The 21,448-nt window shown below is 32.4% G+C and overlaps 1 protein-coding gene across 1 annotated transcript in view; it reads right to left on the reverse strand.

Annotated features, from left to right (window-relative positions):
* LOC112048358 (transmembrane protein 205) overlaps window positions 1-19,595 on the reverse strand; it is a 35,910-nt gene extending 16,315 nt beyond the window's left edge. Inside the window, exon 1 of the mRNA XM_024085856.2 lies at window positions 19,266-19,595. Coding sequence (XP_023941624.1) covers window positions 19,266-19,504 — 239 coding nt within the window. The 5' untranslated portion in view covers window positions 19,505-19,595. The remainder of the gene's footprint in view (window positions 1-19,265) is intronic.
* Window positions 19,596-21,448: the final 1,853 nt, after the last annotated feature.

Genomic DNA, 21,448 nt, shown 5'->3' on the forward strand with positions numbered 1-21,448 from the left:
ATATTTTGGTGCGCAGGATTTATCGTTTAATGTCTAGACATAGAAAGTAAGCCGATAACCAAAATGTAGACAGAATTACGGATACTGAGAGCGGTCTAAACGCAGTGCGCCCGAACCGAATCCGTGGAAATATAAAACTCGGATAAAATTCGGATACATATTACTTACGCTCTAATTCTATCGGCGATACAAATCCAAGCAATTTAGAGGATTTGTCTTTGGCATCTTTTCCGCTGTTGATCTGCGCGAGTAGGTATATCAGATTTGAATCAAAGGCTCATAAGAGATATTCTCATGGATGATGTAGATACATTGGACGACTGAAGACGAATTTCGTGTGTGAGCTACCATACAAATAATTCTACGGATACTTCAGCACTTATTTTCACGGAGACGTATCGCTCTCACAAAGATATTTCTGCAGTATGGGGCGGAATGTAGCGTCAGTGACAAGAAAGTAGATGAATAATAGCAGGCTTGCATTTTATATGATGTGGAGAAAGAATGTGTTACTACAAGAATGTTGATATGGAAGGACAAAGTAAAGAAAAGAAATAGAGCGAGTAAGGTGAGTTGATGTCTAACCGGAGTGAGTGGAAGAAGAAGACATGTGAAACTATCTTATTGAGGATGGGATAAAGATAAAGAGACTAGACAAGTAATTAGACAACACAAACAACAAATTAAGCGTAAACGAGTCTAAAAGTTATTATAAAAATGGTAATGAAATGAAATATTTATTGGTAAATTAGAAAATCGTTTTCGTAAAGCACGTGCATACTGATATGAGTAATTGATTTTTCACATCATGTTTTGCATTTGACGACTTTTGCTACAGTTGGACGTTGCAAACATAAATGTGCCTGAAACCGATTGTATTGTGCAAACTGGTGTGATTTGATTGGTTTCACGTGAAATATAAAGCGATATCGCTTAGTGTTATCATTGTCGTGAATTTGTCGACGTGCTTCCTCGCACGCAAGCGTACTCGATAATTTGAAGGCTTAATCAATGTTGGCTAATTTGGCAAGTAAATATGAGTCCGGGTCTTTGAAATGATGAAATATACGACAATCATGTTTATCAGTAAAAGCGAATTCAAATTTTTAAAGCAGATTGAAGTAAGTTTGTGTAGGTCTACTCAACGTTCTAGTTGATTATAGAATGGTATAAATTCAGAATTCGTGGGATCAATGGAGGACTCAACAAACATGTAGGTATAATGGCGCCGAAAAGTATACCTACTTAATTTTAATAAATTATCAATTAGTAGTTAATATTGAAATAAAGGGAATTAACATAAAAGCTGCCTTGACATGTCTCTTAGTAACTGACAAGGTCGAAGTACGTTAAACATGAAAAATTAAATATTTATTTATGGACTAATTAAAGCGTAATGAAGTTAAATAAATACAAATTCTTTCATGTCTTAGATGGTTATGATTTGTATAATTTGTTTATTGATTGTTTGTAGAATTTGAATTTGTATGTAGCTATATTATAAGTAAAATTACAATTTAATGTATAATTTAAAGAAATGTGGGAATTGGGTCACTATTATAACTAGATACAACGTGAAGGTACTTCGCATTGTTTTGTAAAATGTACCTATTATTGTAATGTACCGAGACTATACAAATTAATAAACAAACACACTTACTACGGTGGTCCATAAATAAGAATAAAAAGAAAAGTTAAGAGCACAAAGCTAAAAGTATAAAGGCTTTTCTTTGTGCGTTCCGTGAAAAGCAAAGTCACACACGTCGTTTTTGCCACGAGAAATAAAATTGCATGCGCAAACATTGCGTATTTTTTGCCGAAGAGGTCTCAAATAATTTTCATTCTCAACGGCCATTTGTAAAATTCGTTTTTTACCTACAATTATGGCCGCCCATTCAGGTTTTAAGTTCAATAATGAATTTCAATTCGGTTTCCTCTAACCGAATCTCGATTTTGTTTTACAAAAACTCGCTTCTGCCTTATAGGGCATCAAAATAAAATGAATTATTCATTACTACGGCAATTGTTTTGTTTGTTTTTGTTTATCTTCTTATGCAACCGCCCTGTTTTGTATTCCAAAGCGGTGGGCATCGTGTGAGACATTTTGATTTGAACCATAACAGATACAATGTTTATTTATTGCTTGCATTATACGATGCGGATGACAAATAACTCAACTGCGAGCACTGACAATGTGCAATGAATTATTGGTTCTTCGATAAGTTTAACAATTCGATTCATTTTGTTTTATAATACTGTTTAAACATCAATAATTTTATTAGTAATATCTATTGGCTGACGGCAAACGTTGTTCTGCTATACAGATTACTTTCTAAAAAACATCGTAATATAGCGTTTAAAAATGGTGAGTAAAAGTACATACAATTTAATTTATCTGTTCTTTAGTGTAAAAAAGATTAATTAATTATAATTATCCTTTTTTTATAAAAATGTTCTCAATCAATATTAATATAGACAAGCAAGATAATATTACAAATATAGAAGAATATTGAAAAGTAATAATGATTGGGCAAGATATAAGATTTGATAATATAAAGCAATGACCGCATGAACTTTTCTATGCCAAAACATACGTACAGAAGATCATAGAAACTCCTTCTTTTTGGAAGTTGGTTAAAAAAGTAGAATAAAATGCTCTATAAGAGTATTTCTACTTAAGAGTATAAGGTAGATTTGTAAGCTTGTCACTGTTTCTTTCAAATGTTTAAGGTATTATTTAACATTATACAAGTTACGAGTATCTTTATGTTATCATAGAATGCTTTTAACACTTTCTTCCTTAATAGTTTCACAATGATACTCGTATTAACGTGTTTTAAAATCCTTTTAGTCGCTCAAGCATGGTTACATGCGTCGCTTATTACTACGTCGTTAGTGACTCGGTTTCGTAATGGTGAAATAAGTATTTTTCATAATTGTGGCACTCAAGATAATCAACACTTAAATGTACTTGGTATCTGTTGCTTAGGCGTTAACTGAAATGTGTCAATGATGAATCAATATTGTCTGTAATATCTATACTTTTAACTAGGTACTTATGTGTATATCTTTAAGTTTATATACATTTTACAGTAACATGAACTTTGTCCTATGCTCGCTAGAAGAATCTTATTGTGTAGATTAGGGAGAGTCTATAATAATTTCTTTTTAAATTTAAAACATTTGAATTTGCTGTTTAGAATCCAGTCAGTCAGGGTTTTTAGCTATTGTTTTTTTTACGTACCTTTTGAATTCGACTTTCAGATTCCAAAAATATAAAATTAAATTAACTCATAAATGCGCTTAGCTCAGTTTTGTAAAGCAGAAAGAGTTTTATGGAAATAATTATATTCAAATCTTAAAGAAAATAGAAAAAAAAAACCTTACGATATGATTTCCCAACCTATTTTATCTATACTAATAGCATTAACAACTGAGTCTTAGGGCCATAAATCATTTCTCTATATCTATCTCGCTTGCACTTATGGGTCTTATGGAGCCGTCTAGTGAAGGGTGTAACAATGAAAGACATATTATCGATAAGTAAAGTTTATTATCGTATCTTGTTCACAAAATTAAAAAAATTAACAATATTTGATTTAATATAATACATATTTCATATTATATAATTATTAACTAAATAAAATTAATCTTCATCTGAGTCTTCATCATCAGAATCTTCGTCTTCTGCCAAATTTATTATATATTAGTATCCATAGTGCGCAACGAGTAACACATGAATGTATTTATTTAATTGCAGTAAACACATTTATAGCAAAAAAAATACGCAATGCAATTACATTAGAAACCGACCAATCAGAATCGTCCAAATCATTATTGACTCATCATTAGCACGTGCGCAGGTAGCCGTTTATCGATAATTAGGGTGCGCAGGTAGGCGCGCTGCACATTCCTATCTTTTTTGACTTTTATGACCGGACGACTCAGATGATAATGCGCATACTATAGCACTTTGGTTCTAGAGGTCACCGGTTCTAACCACTAACCAGGTGTGTAAACTAACATAAAAAACGAACTTTCATATTTTATATTTATATAAATGGGATAAAGTTTTGTAATCCGAGAAGATTACCATAAGCGGGCCCATGAGTACGGATGAGAGAAAGTAACTATTGTTCAGTTACCCGTTTGGTTTAAGTTGTATGGTAATATAATATGGTTGATACTTTTTTGATGTTATCCTAAACTGCATAGACTGATTGTAGCTACCGCTAGTTTTATTACCAAATTCTTGTAAATTCGTTAGTAAATTACCGCGTATCTAGTTATATATATATATATTTTTTTTATTTTAGTAGCTATACTAATTTATTTCTGTTTACCTACGCGTTTGCGTGTTTTTATAAATGTTATCAAAATATTAATTAGATAGATTTGTACTTATTTTGTTATTTATATTTATGCAATGTTCAAGGTTTTAGACAGAGTATTTAATGGAATCTGTTGGGATTTTTTCTAACTTCGTTAGATTGGTTGTTTGTTAAGTTATTTGTAGTTAAATTAAATACCTATCTACACTTATAGCGTGTTACCAGCGTAACAACAAGTCTTTAAGTATCTCTTTATAGCATTAATGCATAGCGGTTTAAATACGTCATGTTATATGCATCGCAACATATTATTATCTGTATTGCTTGGATAACGATATGCGACACCATTGAAATTTGTACTTGATGCTAGGATTATTGAGTTCCGACACAAGAAGTGTTCAGAACTATGACTACGCTATGACATTGTTAAGTTTAACTTTATTAAGTTTTTAGACAGTTTGCTTTATATATCTCCAAGATAATAGAGATCTTGGCTTCATTACCTACTCAAAATCATAATTGCTTGTAAACCATAAAAATAGACTATGCGTATAAGCTAGCGCTACAAACTAAAACTTTGGATCTTATTATATTTATTTGGATATATTATTATTGTCATCTAGCAAATGAAAGTTCTCCGTTTCATGAGAATGAAATTAAAAATTTTCATCGTCATTAGTGGATTTTTTAATTATTATGTTATAATTATTTCTACGTCCACATGCTTCAGTAACACGTGGCCATTACACCCATGTTAATTTGACACGATCCTAAACATAAGCAGCTTAGACAAACAATCAGACAGCCTAATGTTTATTTTGATCCCCGTAAAGGAAATTATAATGTCGTTATGAAAATAAATACCCGTGGGGGAGAGCTAGCTTTAAATATACGGCTGTGTTTCAACATGCAGTGGTCTTGTTTTATTGTAAACAGTTTCCGGAATATTATTAAGAAGTCAGGTTTCCGTGTTGACTGCGGGACCAAAAAAAATACTAATATAGTAAGAATCTATGTTCGGCCGGGTTTTTTGTTACATCATTGATGCAAAGAAATTATTGTTCTCACTCTCCGTATACCTTAAATTTACTTTGATAGTAAACTGTTGCTATATTATCAAATTATTTAATAATAATATATAATTAATTATTATATTATTATTAAATAAAGCTGTACAATGTAATCTATTATTTATGTCATTTTTCTTCTTCACTTGCATTTACTTCACTTGTATTTTAGCGAATGTTTACATTAACACACGGTGATAAGGTATAATTTCGCTCGCAGCTTGTGTAACAGGTATTTTTAGTCTATATCTAATGGCAACGAATAGATTGTCTCTTTGTAAGATATTTGCACAGTTCGATGACTGAAAGCGTCATGCAGCAAGGTCATGACGTCGATTATTCCTAAAATTATCTGCTCTTTGTAATACACAGAATGTCAATCTGCGACTTTTACTATGTATTTATAGAGTAAAATAAGTATAAGTATTTTAAATATCGGATTTAGCAAACTGTTTAAAGCTGTGATTTCCGAAAAACATAATTCATTTGTTTCGGCATTGAATTAAATTTACACGACGTCCATATAAGGAAAGTAATTACATATAAATTATAAAATTAAGGAACAATTATTTTGTACAGATATTATCATTGAATATTTATTGCACTGCATCAGATAAGGCTTTGAAAAGGAACCGCATCGGATATATTTTATATATATGGCAGCACTGTTTTTTTGGTATATTAAGGTAACAGCTTTAACACATTCGCCTATAAGCAAAAATAGCCCTAAATGCGCTTATGAATAAATATAAAATTTCTATGAACAAAGTCGAAAGTATATATGTTTTCTCGCAAAGAAGAAATGTAAACTCACTTTGACTTAAATGTCCAAAGAAATATAACCTTAACTCCTGTTAAAATTAAGGTTATATTTCCGTGAAGTTAAGTCATTGTTATTAATGCACGCAGTTTTGTATCGCGTAGCCAATTAATGTCCAATAAATAACTGAAAAAAATATAGTACCTTTATGCAGAAAGTTTGTTCAAAATGTTTTGACAGTTACAGATAGGTACATGTACTTGATTTGTGACATTTGTGTATGGGCAAGCATTTGCATTTACAAAACTCCAAAAAAAAACTTCAATGTCCAATTGTGTGTAGTCAAGCTATATTTTCGTATCTATGTTTGTACGGAATTTTACCACTGTTTGCTTTTTTTTTATAAATATAATATGACGTACATGGACGTGTGTTTATGTTTTTGACTTTTGATATTATCGGATCTATAATATTTTAGCACCTCCATGCCACTTAATTAGCAAAACATTAAAATATAAGTAACCGAAACTTATAATCGTATAAAAAACACGGTATCTCGTAAAATCCCTCGTAAACCGGTATAACGTTTAAAAATAGAATATCGTGTGCCTGAATACCTTCTCTGCATACTTGAGCTTCACTCTTTACTCGTAAAAAAAAAGTTTTACTTAACTTAGTAGGTATTGTAGCGGTTTTAAATGCTGTTTATTCTTTGACCTCTATATTTTTTGTACAAAGAATAAAAAAGCTCTTTTACATTTTACACATAACGCTCTTTTACATAAACAGTTCTTTTTAATATTCTATATATATAAAAATGAATTGCTGTTCGTTAGTCTCGCTAAAACTCGAGAACGGCTGAACGGATTTATCTTATCTTGGTCTTGAAATGTTCGTGGAGGTATAGGGAAGGTTTAAAAGGTGAGAAAAATTAGAATAATTGCTGGTAAAATCATAAAATCAACCCTTTTCTATTTCCCATATAAACGTTTGAGTAATGTAGTGTAGGGATAGGGAAGAAGTGCACATAAGTCAAAGCGAAGCTTGACGGGTCCGCTAGTCAAATATAAAATTATAAAATAAATAAAATAAATTATAAAATAAATCACCAAGATTGCTACGCGTGTGCAAAAGTTTGGTGCACAACTGAGCGCATATATTGAAAATTTGAAAGCTCAAGCTGGCTTTAGAAATCTTGACGTCATAGACAAGCAAAGTTTTTGAATGTATCGACGTACCTGTTTTAAAGTAATCTAGGTATATACTTACTCAGTAGTAATATCTGATTTATTAAAAGGAGAAAGTCAGAACGTCTTAAAGTTTCATCTAAAACGGTGTATTGCAAATGGTTGCATTGAATTTAAGAGCAAAAAAAAGCGGCACGGCCGTACCATACTTTTATCGAAGCAAAACCAATTTCGCCCCCTATATTCGTTAACTTCGTTGTGGATTTAACCTGAAGCCTAAATTTCAAGTATCCAAGCAGGCATTATATAGACACGGTATAATTCAAACATTGAATTTGAACGCGTAGTTAAAGAGTTATAACTAGTCAGTTTCCTAATTTTGTCACTCACTGACTGACCGATTATCAAAACTCTAAGGCAGCAGCAGACATAGAAGCTTCTTTAGAATACAATTAGTGTTTAGTGTATATAAACCAAAAAAAATTAAAAAATTTAAATTTATGATTTTACGAGGAAAATAGGCCATGCTTTATACTTGGTCAGTTGAGGGTCTAGATTTTCGAAACCAGCTATCTCCCAACATCAATATGGTCATAACTCCATAGTTTCGTAGGCAGTAGCTCTATCTTGCTTAGGCTGACTTTTCAGCTTTTATAAAATCATGAAGGTCTCTCAGAGAACAATATAATTAATCTAGTAGAAAACTATACCATTTGTGCCTAGCTGTTACGTCATTTCAGGCGTTTATAACTGATTACCGTTTAATTAAACATTCATTACTGTTGATATATTATCACGTAGACGTATAAACTTTAATTGCAAACAGGTTGATACTTTCCATTCAAAAGTTATTATATATAGAGTCGAATTCTTCAAGATATTGCCAACTTCTTGGTATTGTAAATGACTACATACTTATTTGCTTAAAGAAAGTTTCGTTACTAACTGGGATATAGGTACAAGCATTTATTATAATATAGGTACCTACTCGAATATATTATTGATAATTATGCATTTAGCATTTACCAATAACAAAAAAACCGATGGAATGATACCATCATTAACGAAGTTTTTAAGGTCGAACACCTTCTTTTTTCCTTGTGAATATTGAAGGATATTAAAAATTCAATTAAGCTAAAGCTTAAAAAAAGTTAGTGGTAAAAAATAACCTTAAGTTAATTACCGTACAAGGACTTCATCAATAACCTTCCGCTATAAGTAGATCACAAAGCGTCTAGATCATTCTTCGTGTATACAAATAGATTAGATAAACTCAAATCAAGCAGAATCTCATTCAATCAATGAAATAATTTATTTGCTAGAATGTGGTACATGGGTTGATCTTAAAATTATTGATTCGGGAAACAGATTCTTGCAGCAGCAGCATAACATAACCAATTTGAAGTCTAGTCTAGCCCAGTTAAATTTAGATATACGCTCTAATATAGTCTGTATTACTCGAAGCTCTATTCAATTAACCAGAATCAAAGGAAAAGTTTGTTTCTCGATAATAGCATAGCACACATCACATTAACATGTGTGATGTGATGAAATTTTCAACACAGTTTCATTGTTCAGCTAAAAATAGATGTATTTTATTCATCACAATTTTGCGTAACCTAGTTATCACTGCAACAAAATCACGTGCATTCATTTCGGAGAATGCATCGTGTAATCTCATATTGAATTATTCGATCATTGAGGAATAATGTCTAGCTAAAATGGCTAAATCAAAAGATTTTAATAAAGGATGAAATAACGAAATTACTACACATAGGAGCTTTGTAAGTAGATCAAGATGCACAGATAATCATAAGTTGCTAAAAGTATCTTTTTATCTTGATAATCTAAAGATTGTATTGATGAGTCATCAATATCCAATGCAGACAGTCAATGAAATTGAGGAGCGGCAATAAGATTATGAAGCTATCGACAAGTAGATAAATGAAGTAGGTGCACAGGATGCTAGCAATTGGAATAGAAACCTAATAATCTTTAATATTTGACATCAAAACAATGAACTAGATCTAAATTGATAATCAAAATGTTCAGGGGATTTCCTTCCGATTGAGTTATCGAAATTATGCAGACAAGTTTTGTTTATCAGCCAAAATCTATAATTTATAAGTTTTCGATGTGAGCGATAGTTCTAATTCTAAATTCAGAGAGATAGTACTAAAACTATTTAGCATTTTAATGGTTTGTCCTGTTAGATAACCTTAGAAATTAGATATGTACGAGTAAGAACATGAAACAAACATCAAAAAACGTCCTTTCCTGTTGGTTATAAAAAATATCCTATAAGTCTAAGTGTCAGTATTCAATCAGAGTTTCCGGAGGTAAGAAACGTTTCCAATTAAATATTTGCAACATCGTCGTATTAAAATAATGCCATGTTAACAAATGCAGTGTCGAGTATAGAAATCGTTAAAAACTCTCGTGTTATCGTGGAATTTTTTTATATTTTTAGCACGCTTGGTTAGCTATTGGGTACAAATGCAATTCGATGATAATTGATAACTGTGTTCTTTTCCTTTGTCTGTTATCATTGAGCATTAAACTTGTCAGTTTTGCTTCGTGCTGATTTATTTTAAAAATTGTCTGACTCGTAGTCTGTCACTTTATGTTCAATCGTTCATTCACTTACTAAAATACTAGTAAAATTAAAATTAGTCTGAAAATGGATTTAAGCCATAGTTTTTCAAAATATGTCGAATGTGTTACAGCGTTCAGGATTTTCGTTTTAATATTTTATTGATTCCGGTCACTATGGAATTTGATTTGAGTAAAAAGCTTCTTGTTATTTATTTAAAGAATAACGCACACTATTTGCTTCAATTATTATCTTTCTTCATTTGTTTATGTAGACAGGTTATATATTATCTGTTGATTTCTAGAACCTAATCATTGTTAACCGGAAAAGTAGATTTTTTAACTATCACGTAGACGTATCATAGGTAAGTGACTATTGTCAATCAATCATTTCAAGACTACTTAGATTAGTTTCCTTAACACTTATATTGCTTCCTGGAGTCTACCTTATTTACCTTTGGCTATTGTATTCAATATGGACTTCGGGCTAGGAAGCTCTTCATCAATAGCTATCTTATCTTGTATTTTATTTATTCGTGTGTCAATCAAATCTGGATAAGATTAATTTATCTGTTTGTTTCCATCCAGATTAAAGTACATTTTAGGCGATATTAAGCCTTAGGCTTATTCTACTTGTGTTTGTTTTCGGTGCATTATTTTTTGTAGCTTGGTACAAATCACTGACATGACTGATACTAGATATTTTATATTTGATGCTTTTTTGTTACACAATTTGGAACATTCTGAAATATCGTCGAACTTTACCTACCAATATTCATTACTAGGTGAAGCATGAAAATTTGTTTAAAAATATAAATGCTTCCAATTCTCATGATTATTTACTTTCATGTTGATGTTCTGAAAAATAATTCATGAACTTTTTGTGTGTACCACTTTTGTTTATTTTTGTCATTGTAATGTATACCTTCGTATTTAATTCTAAATATTTCTGTCTTCATATTTAAGCAGTTGCCCAAATGATGTAACGGAAGAACATAAAACAATCTTTCTGCGATCGTTGTAGAAGTCCCTGATTTAAAAATAATTTGGCCTACTTTTATAGAAATAAAATAGACGGAACTACGAGTATCTGACAGCATCATTATTTATACAATGTTTTAAAAATACAATTAATGACGTAAAATTCGTGTTAGAAGTGACTGAACTTATGGGATTGAGAAATTAATACCATGTCCTGATAACCGATAAGTTTTAAGATAATAATATGATCCATTCATGATATTATACAATTTGTGAGAAGCCAAAATTCATAATAAAATTCATATTTGACAGTTTGTAATGTTTTGCAATATGTACTTTTTAGTCTAATAATTATTTTTCTAGGTAAAGTTAAAGCTTGGAGAGATGGGGTTTACTAGTTATTATAGATTTTTTGATGACGTTGATTTTTTGGCAAGGTACTACTCGTTGAATAAAGACCTACACAAAAGTCTTTGACTCAAGAACCATTAAAGTAATGTCATTGTTCTCCAGTCCCCGCCATATGACTTCAATCTGATTGATCGATTCACGTGTGTATCGTACATCTAACTTGGTATCGGGTTTGTCATCTGACACTTTTATCATTATCACTACATGTTGAAAGAGAAACCAACAGATGTTTCTAAATATTTCTACACAATATTTCATCATTATTTCATCAATAGGGACAATTAATGTCGAGAAAGCTTACTCGTTAATGTTTAAAAAAGCTAAATGAAAGTTGAATAGATACATAGTGTGATAACAAACTTTACAAATCCACCGTTGAAGTAGAATTTGACTTTTGTGTAGTAAATTTATATTTACCTATCTGTTGTTTTCAGATAAGATAAAGTTATTCCTATTAAGTGTTTCTAAGCAATTATGTCTATTGATTGATGAACCAAAAGACTCTGCAGGTTAGGTGTTTCACTTATTTATATTTTATCAACTAAAAAGTATCTGCTTTAAGGGTTGATATGTTGAATTACCTTTGCCTGTCTCAAATGCATGAAGTTTTGAAAACAAAAAGAATATATTTATAATGTTTAGGAAGAAAGAAATTCGATACCATTGTACCAAAAACAAAAGTTATTTTAGTTATAAAACGTTCAAAAACAAAGTTATTTACAACTGAAATACGAAGCGGACACTGTCAAATGTAACTTGGTCAGACGTATCCGGCACATAAAAAATAAAGCTGCAAATTAAAAAAATGTTTTAACCGAAAAATAAAAAGAACTGAAATTTGGATTTATCACTGAAAATAACACAAAACTCGCTGACCTAAAGAACTTCCTAGTTTTACGTATGTGGCTTAATACGTAATCTAGGGGAAAATGCAAGTTGAATGGGTTTTCATCAGTTTCTACCAGTTAGAGAGAAAGAGAGCACGTTGCCCTCAACGTGTAAACTTTATCACCAGATATAATATACGATGACGTATGTGATAAACAGATAAATTGAGTGACAATAAAGCTGGTACAATCATATAAATCCGTCCATCCATAAATCTAAATATAGAGTAATGAACTTTTAAAGACCTCTAAATCGGACCTCGAGTTATAAGGGTCGGAAGTTAATAATGAGTCAAAAACCATGTGGGTTTGATCTACGGTACTTTAATAAAGTTAAGTTTTTTATTTTATTACTTTATTTATTTACTACCTAAACATGGTATTGGCAATTTTGTATTTGAACATAACGTTGCTAAAAACAAATATCACAACTCCAGTCATCCGTTAGGTGAAGAAGATGTGTCACTAATTTGTGACGTAGCTGAAGGTGTGAAAATTGAAATTACGTCACAAACTACACATTTCAAAGTCATAGAATCAATGCCACGCTATAACTAGACATCAATGGTTGCGCCAGTTGTTTCCCGAACCACCAAGAGTGTGGGAAATATCGGCACGCGTCCATAATTCAATAGTTTCATACAATCAGACGTAATCCAAACACAATCAAAGCGCGTACCAACAGACGAAGTGATTCATTGTGCATGGAATTGTTTCCAGCGCATATGCAGTGTGCTTTTTAGGGTTGACATTTTGCTGTTTCACGATCCTAGCAAAACGATGCCTGAAAACCGATGCCTGAAACTGAAACATATAATATCCCCCGAAGTTAATAAGTAAAGTTGGATTCATTAGACTGACGATGTGCAAAAGCGGCTTGACCCTGTCCTTTGGTTAACATATTATAATACAAATTTCAAATTGGTATCAAAACTATAACGTTGTCGTTACAAAATGTATCTTGAATTTTATTGTATTATTTTTGTATACCATTATAATGTAACGTTATTATCGAGTTACTTCGTAGCGTCTATTTTCTTAAAAGTATCTTTCTCTAATATATTCCAAGTCTGAAAATAATAGTTAAGATATCATAAAACTATATAGCTTCTCCGTTCTCAGGTCTATCATTCTAATCAAATCAAATTACATTGCGCGCCACTTATCGCAGAGCGGAGAGTTTTCCTTTTACATCACAATTGCTTATACATCATCCCAGTCGTTTCCTGCCTTGTTCAACCCTAGTGTGCCTGCAGATTGCAGTAACAAGATCATCGTGTAAACATCTAGCTACGTGCAGTGGGGCACGTCTTTTAGCACGTAGCGATTCTTTCGCAATTTGTTTATACTGGCGCTGATTGCAGGGGGAAGTTTTATCGTTCTTTTGCTGTAACTTATAATTTGTTACATGTTTCAATTTGCAATAATTCTTGAGATGCTTTTGAAATAAGGTTCATAAAAAAATTTTAATAAAAAAATACAACCGACTTCAAAACCTAAAAACGTACCCACTAAACTAAAAAGCGAAAAATAACATCATAATATGTTCTACCGGCTGATCAGTATGAAGGCGGTGCTAAGCCGGTGATGTATTAATTCAAGCCATGTGAGAATATCTTATAGATTTAGATTATTCTGACAGTGTGTTCATGTGGTCCTGTCAGAAATGGCTTAAATTAAGGCAACACCGGCTAAGCACCGCCTTCATACTGATCAGCCGGTAGAACATATTATGATGTTATTTTTCGCTTTTTAGTTTAGTGGGTACGTTTTTAGGTTTTGAAGTCGGTTGTATTTTTTTATTAAAATTTTTATTATTTTTCCATTTTTAGTGTAAAATTTCATCTCAAACGAATACATCAGACGCCTAATGACAGTCACAACAAATCTTAATACAAAATTCTCAGCAATACAAATAAATCAAGCCGAAGCACAAGGCAGCTACCGTAAATTGTTAAGGGGTTCCCTTAATTGACCTTGGCCTTCATCATCAGACCCCTAATAACAGGCACAACTCATCTAGGTAGAAAGTTCTCAGCAATACGAATTAATCAAGGCCAAACACAAGGTAGTTACTGTAAACTGTTAAGGAGTTCCCTTAACTGTCCTTGGTCTTCATCACCAAACCCCTAAATGACAGTCACAACCTATCTGTGTGGAAAGTTCTCATTAATACAAATGAATCAAGCCCAAACACAAGGTAACTGCTGTAAATCGTCGAGGAGTTCCCTCGTCTGTTTTATGGCTCCATCATCAGATCGATTTCAAACCTTCATGAAATTGTAGTGCTTAAAAGTACTAAATGGAATAGTTTACGAACACACTAGACACCCATACAATTTTCGAAAGTTCCCCTCAATTTCTCCAGGATTCCATCATCAGATCTTGGCATGACGGCAATGGGACCAAATGTGGACTATACCGTTTCAAACAAAAAAAGAATTTTTGAAATCGGTCCACGCGTCTTTGAGTAATCGGTGTACATACATAAAAAAAAAAAAATACCGACCGAATTGAGAACCTCCTCCTTTTTGAAGTCGGTTAATAAACCTACAATTTTATTCAATAAAGACTAAAGTTTTTTTACAAGTTTTGATTAAATTATTAAACATTTGGCGTTACGAGATTAAAAAAAATAGTTTAGAAACCTGAAAATAGGATTTAAGGATTAAAGACCATTTATTGGACAACAGACATTAAATAATTCAAAATGAGGATATGAAAGGAATAGAAACTAGAGGTAGGGTACTAGTGAGTCAAAACTGAGGCAGACCAAACTGGTTAATTGTCTTAGTTCCATTTATTAAATTAGGAAGTGTACATACATAAATATATAATGTAAGTAAGTACAAAATTTTGCATGTATGCGCTCATTGAAGTAGCTAAATTTTGATCATTTTTTGCGGTGATTCTGTAGGCACTTAACATCTATAGCTGAAAATCTTTGCTCGAATCAGTTTGATTGGCGGAAAATCTTATCAACTTGTTAATTAGTTTAAAAAGTGTAATTTAAGTACTTTCATACTAACGTACTTGTTTGTAGATTGGAATGATAAATATGAATTTAATAAAGAAAGAATTACACAACGATTAAATTGATAAAAAAAATTATTATGAATTTGCTTGAATGCATAAATATTATAGTTTACAAGTCTATTTATATACAGGAACTATATATGAAAAGTGTAAAAAGGAAAGTCGAATCGGAGATATACTATATGTCCCACCTTTTCGAAAGTGATGTGATAGTTTTATTTTATCATATCAGCATCAATCTACAAAATAGCTTATCAAATTCGTCATGAGATGAATAAATTCTTTATTCATCTCATGACAAACGCAAGATGGCCGCCAAACCCCAATCACGCATCCAATAAAAATGTAACTAGATTCTCTATAATCCACCATTCCGGTTAGTGATAGCAGCATTATCTGTATGCCTTTGGCTATCTTGGTGTACCTTTATTTTGCAAACATTAATTTGACACGATAAAGTACCCGCTAATCGCTGTTATAAACGATATCTATTAGGAAGTAGGAAGGGCGCGCCATGTCTGCAGTTTGTGAGGATTATTTCTTTACTTTATCATTATTGTCTACAGCTATTGTTTGCTCAGTGTTTTTTGTAATCTTAATATCTCAAACCATAGATAACTAACTTTTGTTATGTATATGAGGTTCCTAATATAGGTTTTGTTATATTTATGTGTAAAAATAGCAGTTTTGGTTACCTTACCTTAATCAAAAGTCCCAAAAAAAGAAATTTGTAATATTTTTTGTTAATGCATTTTAAAATTGTCCAGTGGTTTTAAACCTTTTAGAATTCAACTGCTATATAAAGATTTCAGTTGTTGAGTATAGTCATGTGATATTTAAAATTACTTGTTCATTTTATAATTTTAGTTTTTTGGTTTGGCAGCAAGGAGAGTACTTTGAATGTAATGAAAGAGAACGTTCTAGAACTCTCGAAAAGATTGGGCAGCATCCAAAAGTATCCATTTGTTTTGACGATTATAGATTATATCAGCTTTAGTGGGTTGCTCTTTATTAAAATTGTTTCTCTTTTCATTTGTTTGTTTATATTGGCATACGCTCTTGTCCCATGAATTGTAGGTCGTGCTCTATCTCGATTCTTGACTTTATGTAAAACTAACGCGCTCAACATTGTTTTCACAGATTTTAGTTTGTAACGTAACTCTGTTTCCACTGAATTTGGATTTTGTTTTCTCTAACTTACACTAGGTGTTTAGGTTTCAAACTAAATAGTGTAAGTGCTTACATTTTTTAGATTACTTGCAATTTTTATTGTATTTTGATAGGTATTAATTTTTTGTTACGGTACCTTCTATAAAATCTAAGACCTCAACTAATTTATGTCACTGCAAGTTAAGTTTGCGTCTTGGAAATATTAAAAAGGTAGATAAGGATAATATTAGAAGGTAGATAACATTTTCATTCTCGTAAAAACTTCATATACATTAGGACGATGATATTGATCTACCTACTAATGATCTTGAAGTATATATTAAGACATTATATTATATTGATTTCATTACTTCAGCTAGAGTTACAAAATTTAAAAGAGTTAAAAAATGACCTGATATGATGATGGAATGATAATAAAGTAGGTACATTTAGCGCTGTCCGAAATGGGATCAACGTAACTTCACATATTTATGGACGTGTTTTACTGCAGAGTGCAAAGTATTTATTTTACGACGCTTGCAACAAGGCTAAGTAGCGTGTCGTATTGGCCACGATTCACAATGTTGCATTAAAATTTACATTATTTTTGCTGCAAACTATTTTACTGATACTGTAGCTGTTTCACCCGCTTAGATCCCGATCCTGTGAGGATATCGGAAAAATAATAATAAACTAGCTTATGTGGTATTTCTACAATAATTATATTCTTTAATCCATTTAGCCGTTCTGGTAGAGTTTAGCAACAAACATTTATCTAACCTTTAGCATTCGTGTTATTAGTCAGATTTGATTTTGTGGTCAAAATATTTATTCCAACATTATTTTTTTGTGAAATATCAGATGCTGATAAATATAGGTACTTATATTTTTATAGGATTATTAGATAATCTAGTCGATCGGAGTTTCGGAACGGGAAAAATACCTTATCAGTATAACCGCAATGAAGTGGCGATTACACAAATGTTTTCGTCAAAGTAATAGCCTTCCCGGAGGTGAGATTGCAATCGAGGCAGACAGACAGACGGCCTCGGCTTGTTGTGCTTGGCCAGACTAAACGCCACTGCTCTAATTATTATGATAACAATTCAAACAACGCACAAAATAAAGCACTAAATCTTCATATAAATCAGCGATCTCTTTGAACTTCGCTATGGGATGACTCTCATTTCTCTCAAATGCCAAAATATATTTTCTTCATCTTACTTACTCAGGAAAGTTAATTTTTTTCCTGCAAAATCAGCAAGCAAAGCTTATTTTACTAAATTGTTAATTTCATTGGATGTTAAGTGAAGATGCAGGTATAGCGGGCAAAAGAATAATATAGAAGGTCCTAAATTGATTTAATTGATTCCCAGCGTTACTTTGCCAGTATTGCAAAGCAAACATTTCTATCTAAGTTACTGTGGTCTTCGTTATTAGTATTCATACTCGTAGAAGCAGATTAATACAAAAATGTTAGTTTCAAATTAAGCTAGCAATTAAGTGATAAAAATCTGACCACTGGATAGCGGATATAATTTGCTTCGAGCACAAGGTCGTACTTTTGCGGTCGTACTCTTTTTACTTAACCCTTTCTATTTTACTTTTTTACAGTAGCCTTCCAATTGTTTAAGATGACATCGTATTAAATTGTTATGTAATGTTAAAGTTCTTTTGCACACGCTACATATATCTCAAAAGTAAACAGTGTAGGAAGTACAGATTAGACACTAGTATAGGGTAATGTGTTATGAGCGAAATTATCACAAACATAAGGTGTTAATTACACAATTCTGTTTGACTCTTTGTTAACTCTATCTAATTTCTCAAGAATTTTGTCCAACAATGGTCCATTCCATCAAAACTAACAACCTGTTGTTCTTAAGACAATATCTTAAAATACATTTGTTAAGTCTTGGTTAAAATGCGGTTGATGAATTAGCTAATGACAAAGATGCTTGGAATGGACGAAAAAATTCAAAGATAGTGACGCAGTTACAAGTTGGATTAGAGCGTAAAATATCTTCAAATGAAAACACGTGAAACTAAGGAAACCAATATAATCATCATCAACATCGTCTAGCGTTAGACGTCACGCGGCAACGTCACATTTCACAGTTCACAAGTCAGCTGAATAAACAGGTGACGCGGGACCAAGTCACACGAGGAACATGATCGGAGCTGCATTATATTACACGCGACTGGCTATTGCTAGCTGACACGGTGACACCTTCTTTCACGCTATATTTGTAGGGTCAACATATTATTACGAATTGAGGAAATCTATGCATAAATGCAATATAAGTCTCTGTATTGAAGCAACGTAAGTGATTGATGTGAGAGGGTGAAATACTTTAATAATACATTTGGAAATGTCAGATTTGGTTTTTAATGTGATATGCACCGTTGAATAGTAAGACAATCTATTAAAAAAAAATGTAAGAAAAATAGCAGATAAATAAGACAACAATATAAATCCAATAATCTGTTGCGAGAAATGGTTGGTCTAAGTTTCTAAAATAAGATAATGCAGATAAATATGTACCTACTAGATACGAGAAGCTACTTCGATTTCTTATTATCTCAAACGAAATCGGTTGCAATTGTATAGTATTGAATGAAAAGTTTTATATGTAAGAAAAAAGACCAAATTTGCCACTAACTAATAATTTTATTAGTGTTTGTGGCATAATTTATCTTACTTAATATATCAATTCTAAACACAAGCATTGACATTAGAAATTGTATTCGTTAAATGGAATCTCCGTCATAATCACAATTTATCGTTCCCGTGCAGTAAAAAAAATCCATTTACTCGTGTAAAAAATCTTGAAAAAATAGTGTAAAATTAAGTAATTACTTACGCATAAGCTTTCGTTTCTTGCAGGCGAGCTAGACCCTGCTTGAACACATCGAAGGCTAACTTGGAGAACTGAGTGGACAACGCCAGAAGGTCGGGCTGGTATTCCACCGCTTTCTGCTTCTCCTCATCAGTGGGGTCGGTGACGATGTTGTGCTTCTTCTTCAGCCTTTCCAACGCCTTGTTGGGCTTGACAGGGGCGGGCGCCGGCGCCACAACTTCCCTAGTACATACGTTACACATTTTCACGAAATATTATCTAGATTTTTATACGCGGTACGCGTTCGTTCGACGCACGGTTACGTTTGAGACTGTTCGAGCCGAGATCGTGTATATAAGTGGAGTAAATCGTGTCCCCACTCTTATAGATAAGCAGGCGCCTGCGCCTGTGTGCAACGGATTTGCGCGATTGTTTGGTGCTGGGGTTTGAGCAAGGGTTGACGGATGATAAAGGGTTGCTGATATACTTCTTCTCATTGTTTCATCAATTGTCATGATTCTATTTTGAATGGGTCATTACAGGGCATACATTTTCTTTCTTTTTTAAAAGCTGCAGCATTTAGTTGCTCTCGTATGGGTTTACAGGCGGTGATAATGTAAGGATGACTCTATTATCAGATTTTAATGATAGCCCTTACTTAGTAATACGGATTAAGTACCTACTTTTATTAGATTGATAGATATCAGATACATCTAGCACGGTGATCTATCGATAATCTATCTCTCTATCTATCTATCGATCATCAAGACACGATAAATCATTGAAATTGCAAACTGCATGGACGCAGGAACTCCTCTATCATGTTTCTCCTTCTCCTTTCTATCACAGAATAGGAGCCGAGAACGGTGGCATCCTTATGTTGTGGATATCTCGTACTAAACTATTTCCAAACACGTTTCAAATACAGCAAAAGTTTGGAATGCCCTTCTGGCGTCTCTGACCACCTTCAAAACAAGAGCGAACAGACACAAGACCACGTTAATCCTTTCCTTCAGGCGTAAGTGTACCTAGTCGAGCGCGAGCATATCTTTCTTATAAAGATCCTAACTAATTCAATTGTACTAAATTGGCTTTATCTGTTTTACATCATATAACACTGTATGAAGCAGTATTTGGCGATTAAAAGTTGAGAGGGAAATTGAGCGAATTTTAATACTTGTGGGTTTTTGATCTTATGTGGATCATCGGTTTTTTTTATTTCACAACTTTATTTACATTCATAAATTACAATTTATTTCTATTATATTTTATGGATAATAATTACATCCATAATCCATATTCCATATTGTTAACATTATAAATGCAAAAATAGGTCTTTAATATTTCCTTTTTTCCTAGATGAATTAGGCAATGAGATAAATTGTAGCTTGGATGTACATAATATGTATTCTATGTCTGGAGCAAAATATAGGTTTTGTACGAGAAAATTGTCTTCTGAGAGCCGTGATAGCCCAGTGGATATGACCTCTGCCTCCGATTCTGGAGGGCGTAGGTTCAAATCCGGTCCAGGGCATGCACCTCCAACTTTTCAGTTGTGTGCATTTTAAGAAATTAAATATCACGTGTCTCAAACGGTGAAGGAAAAACATCGTGAGGAAACCTGCATACCAGAGATTTTTTTTAATTGTCTGCGTGTGTGAAGTCTGAATCCGCATTGGACCACCGTGGTGGACTATTGGCCTAACCCCTCTCATTCTGAGAGGAGACTCGAGCTCAGCAGTGAGCCGAATATGGGTTGATAATGATGATGATGATGAAATTGTCTTTATCTGTTTTACATCATTTATCACTGTCTGAAGCAGTATTGAAGTTTAATTTATTAACTCAGAATGCCAATAAATTTTGACGATTAAAAAATTAAGAAGGAAATTGAGCGTGTTTTAATACTTGTGGGTTTTTTGATATTATGTGGATCATCGTTTTTTTCTTATTTCACAATGTTACATTCATAAATTATAATTTAATTCTATTATATTAAATCGATAAATGCAAAAATATATCTTTCCGATTTCCTATTCACGGCAAGATGAATTAGGTAATGAGATAAATTGTAGCTTGGATGTACATAATATGTATTCTATGTTTGGAGCAAAATACTGTTTTTAAGTAGTAAACACTAAATTGTACACTTGTGCGCTCAGAGGAGTAGTACGAGTCGGTACAGAGTAATGGGAGTAGATAAATTC

The sequence above is a fragment of the Bicyclus anynana genome, chromosome 1, assembly GCF_947172395.1.
Source record: "Bicyclus anynana chromosome 1, ilBicAnyn1.1, whole genome shotgun sequence".
In the NCBI taxonomy this organism is placed as follows: domain Eukaryota; kingdom Metazoa; phylum Arthropoda; class Insecta; order Lepidoptera; family Nymphalidae; genus Bicyclus; species Bicyclus anynana.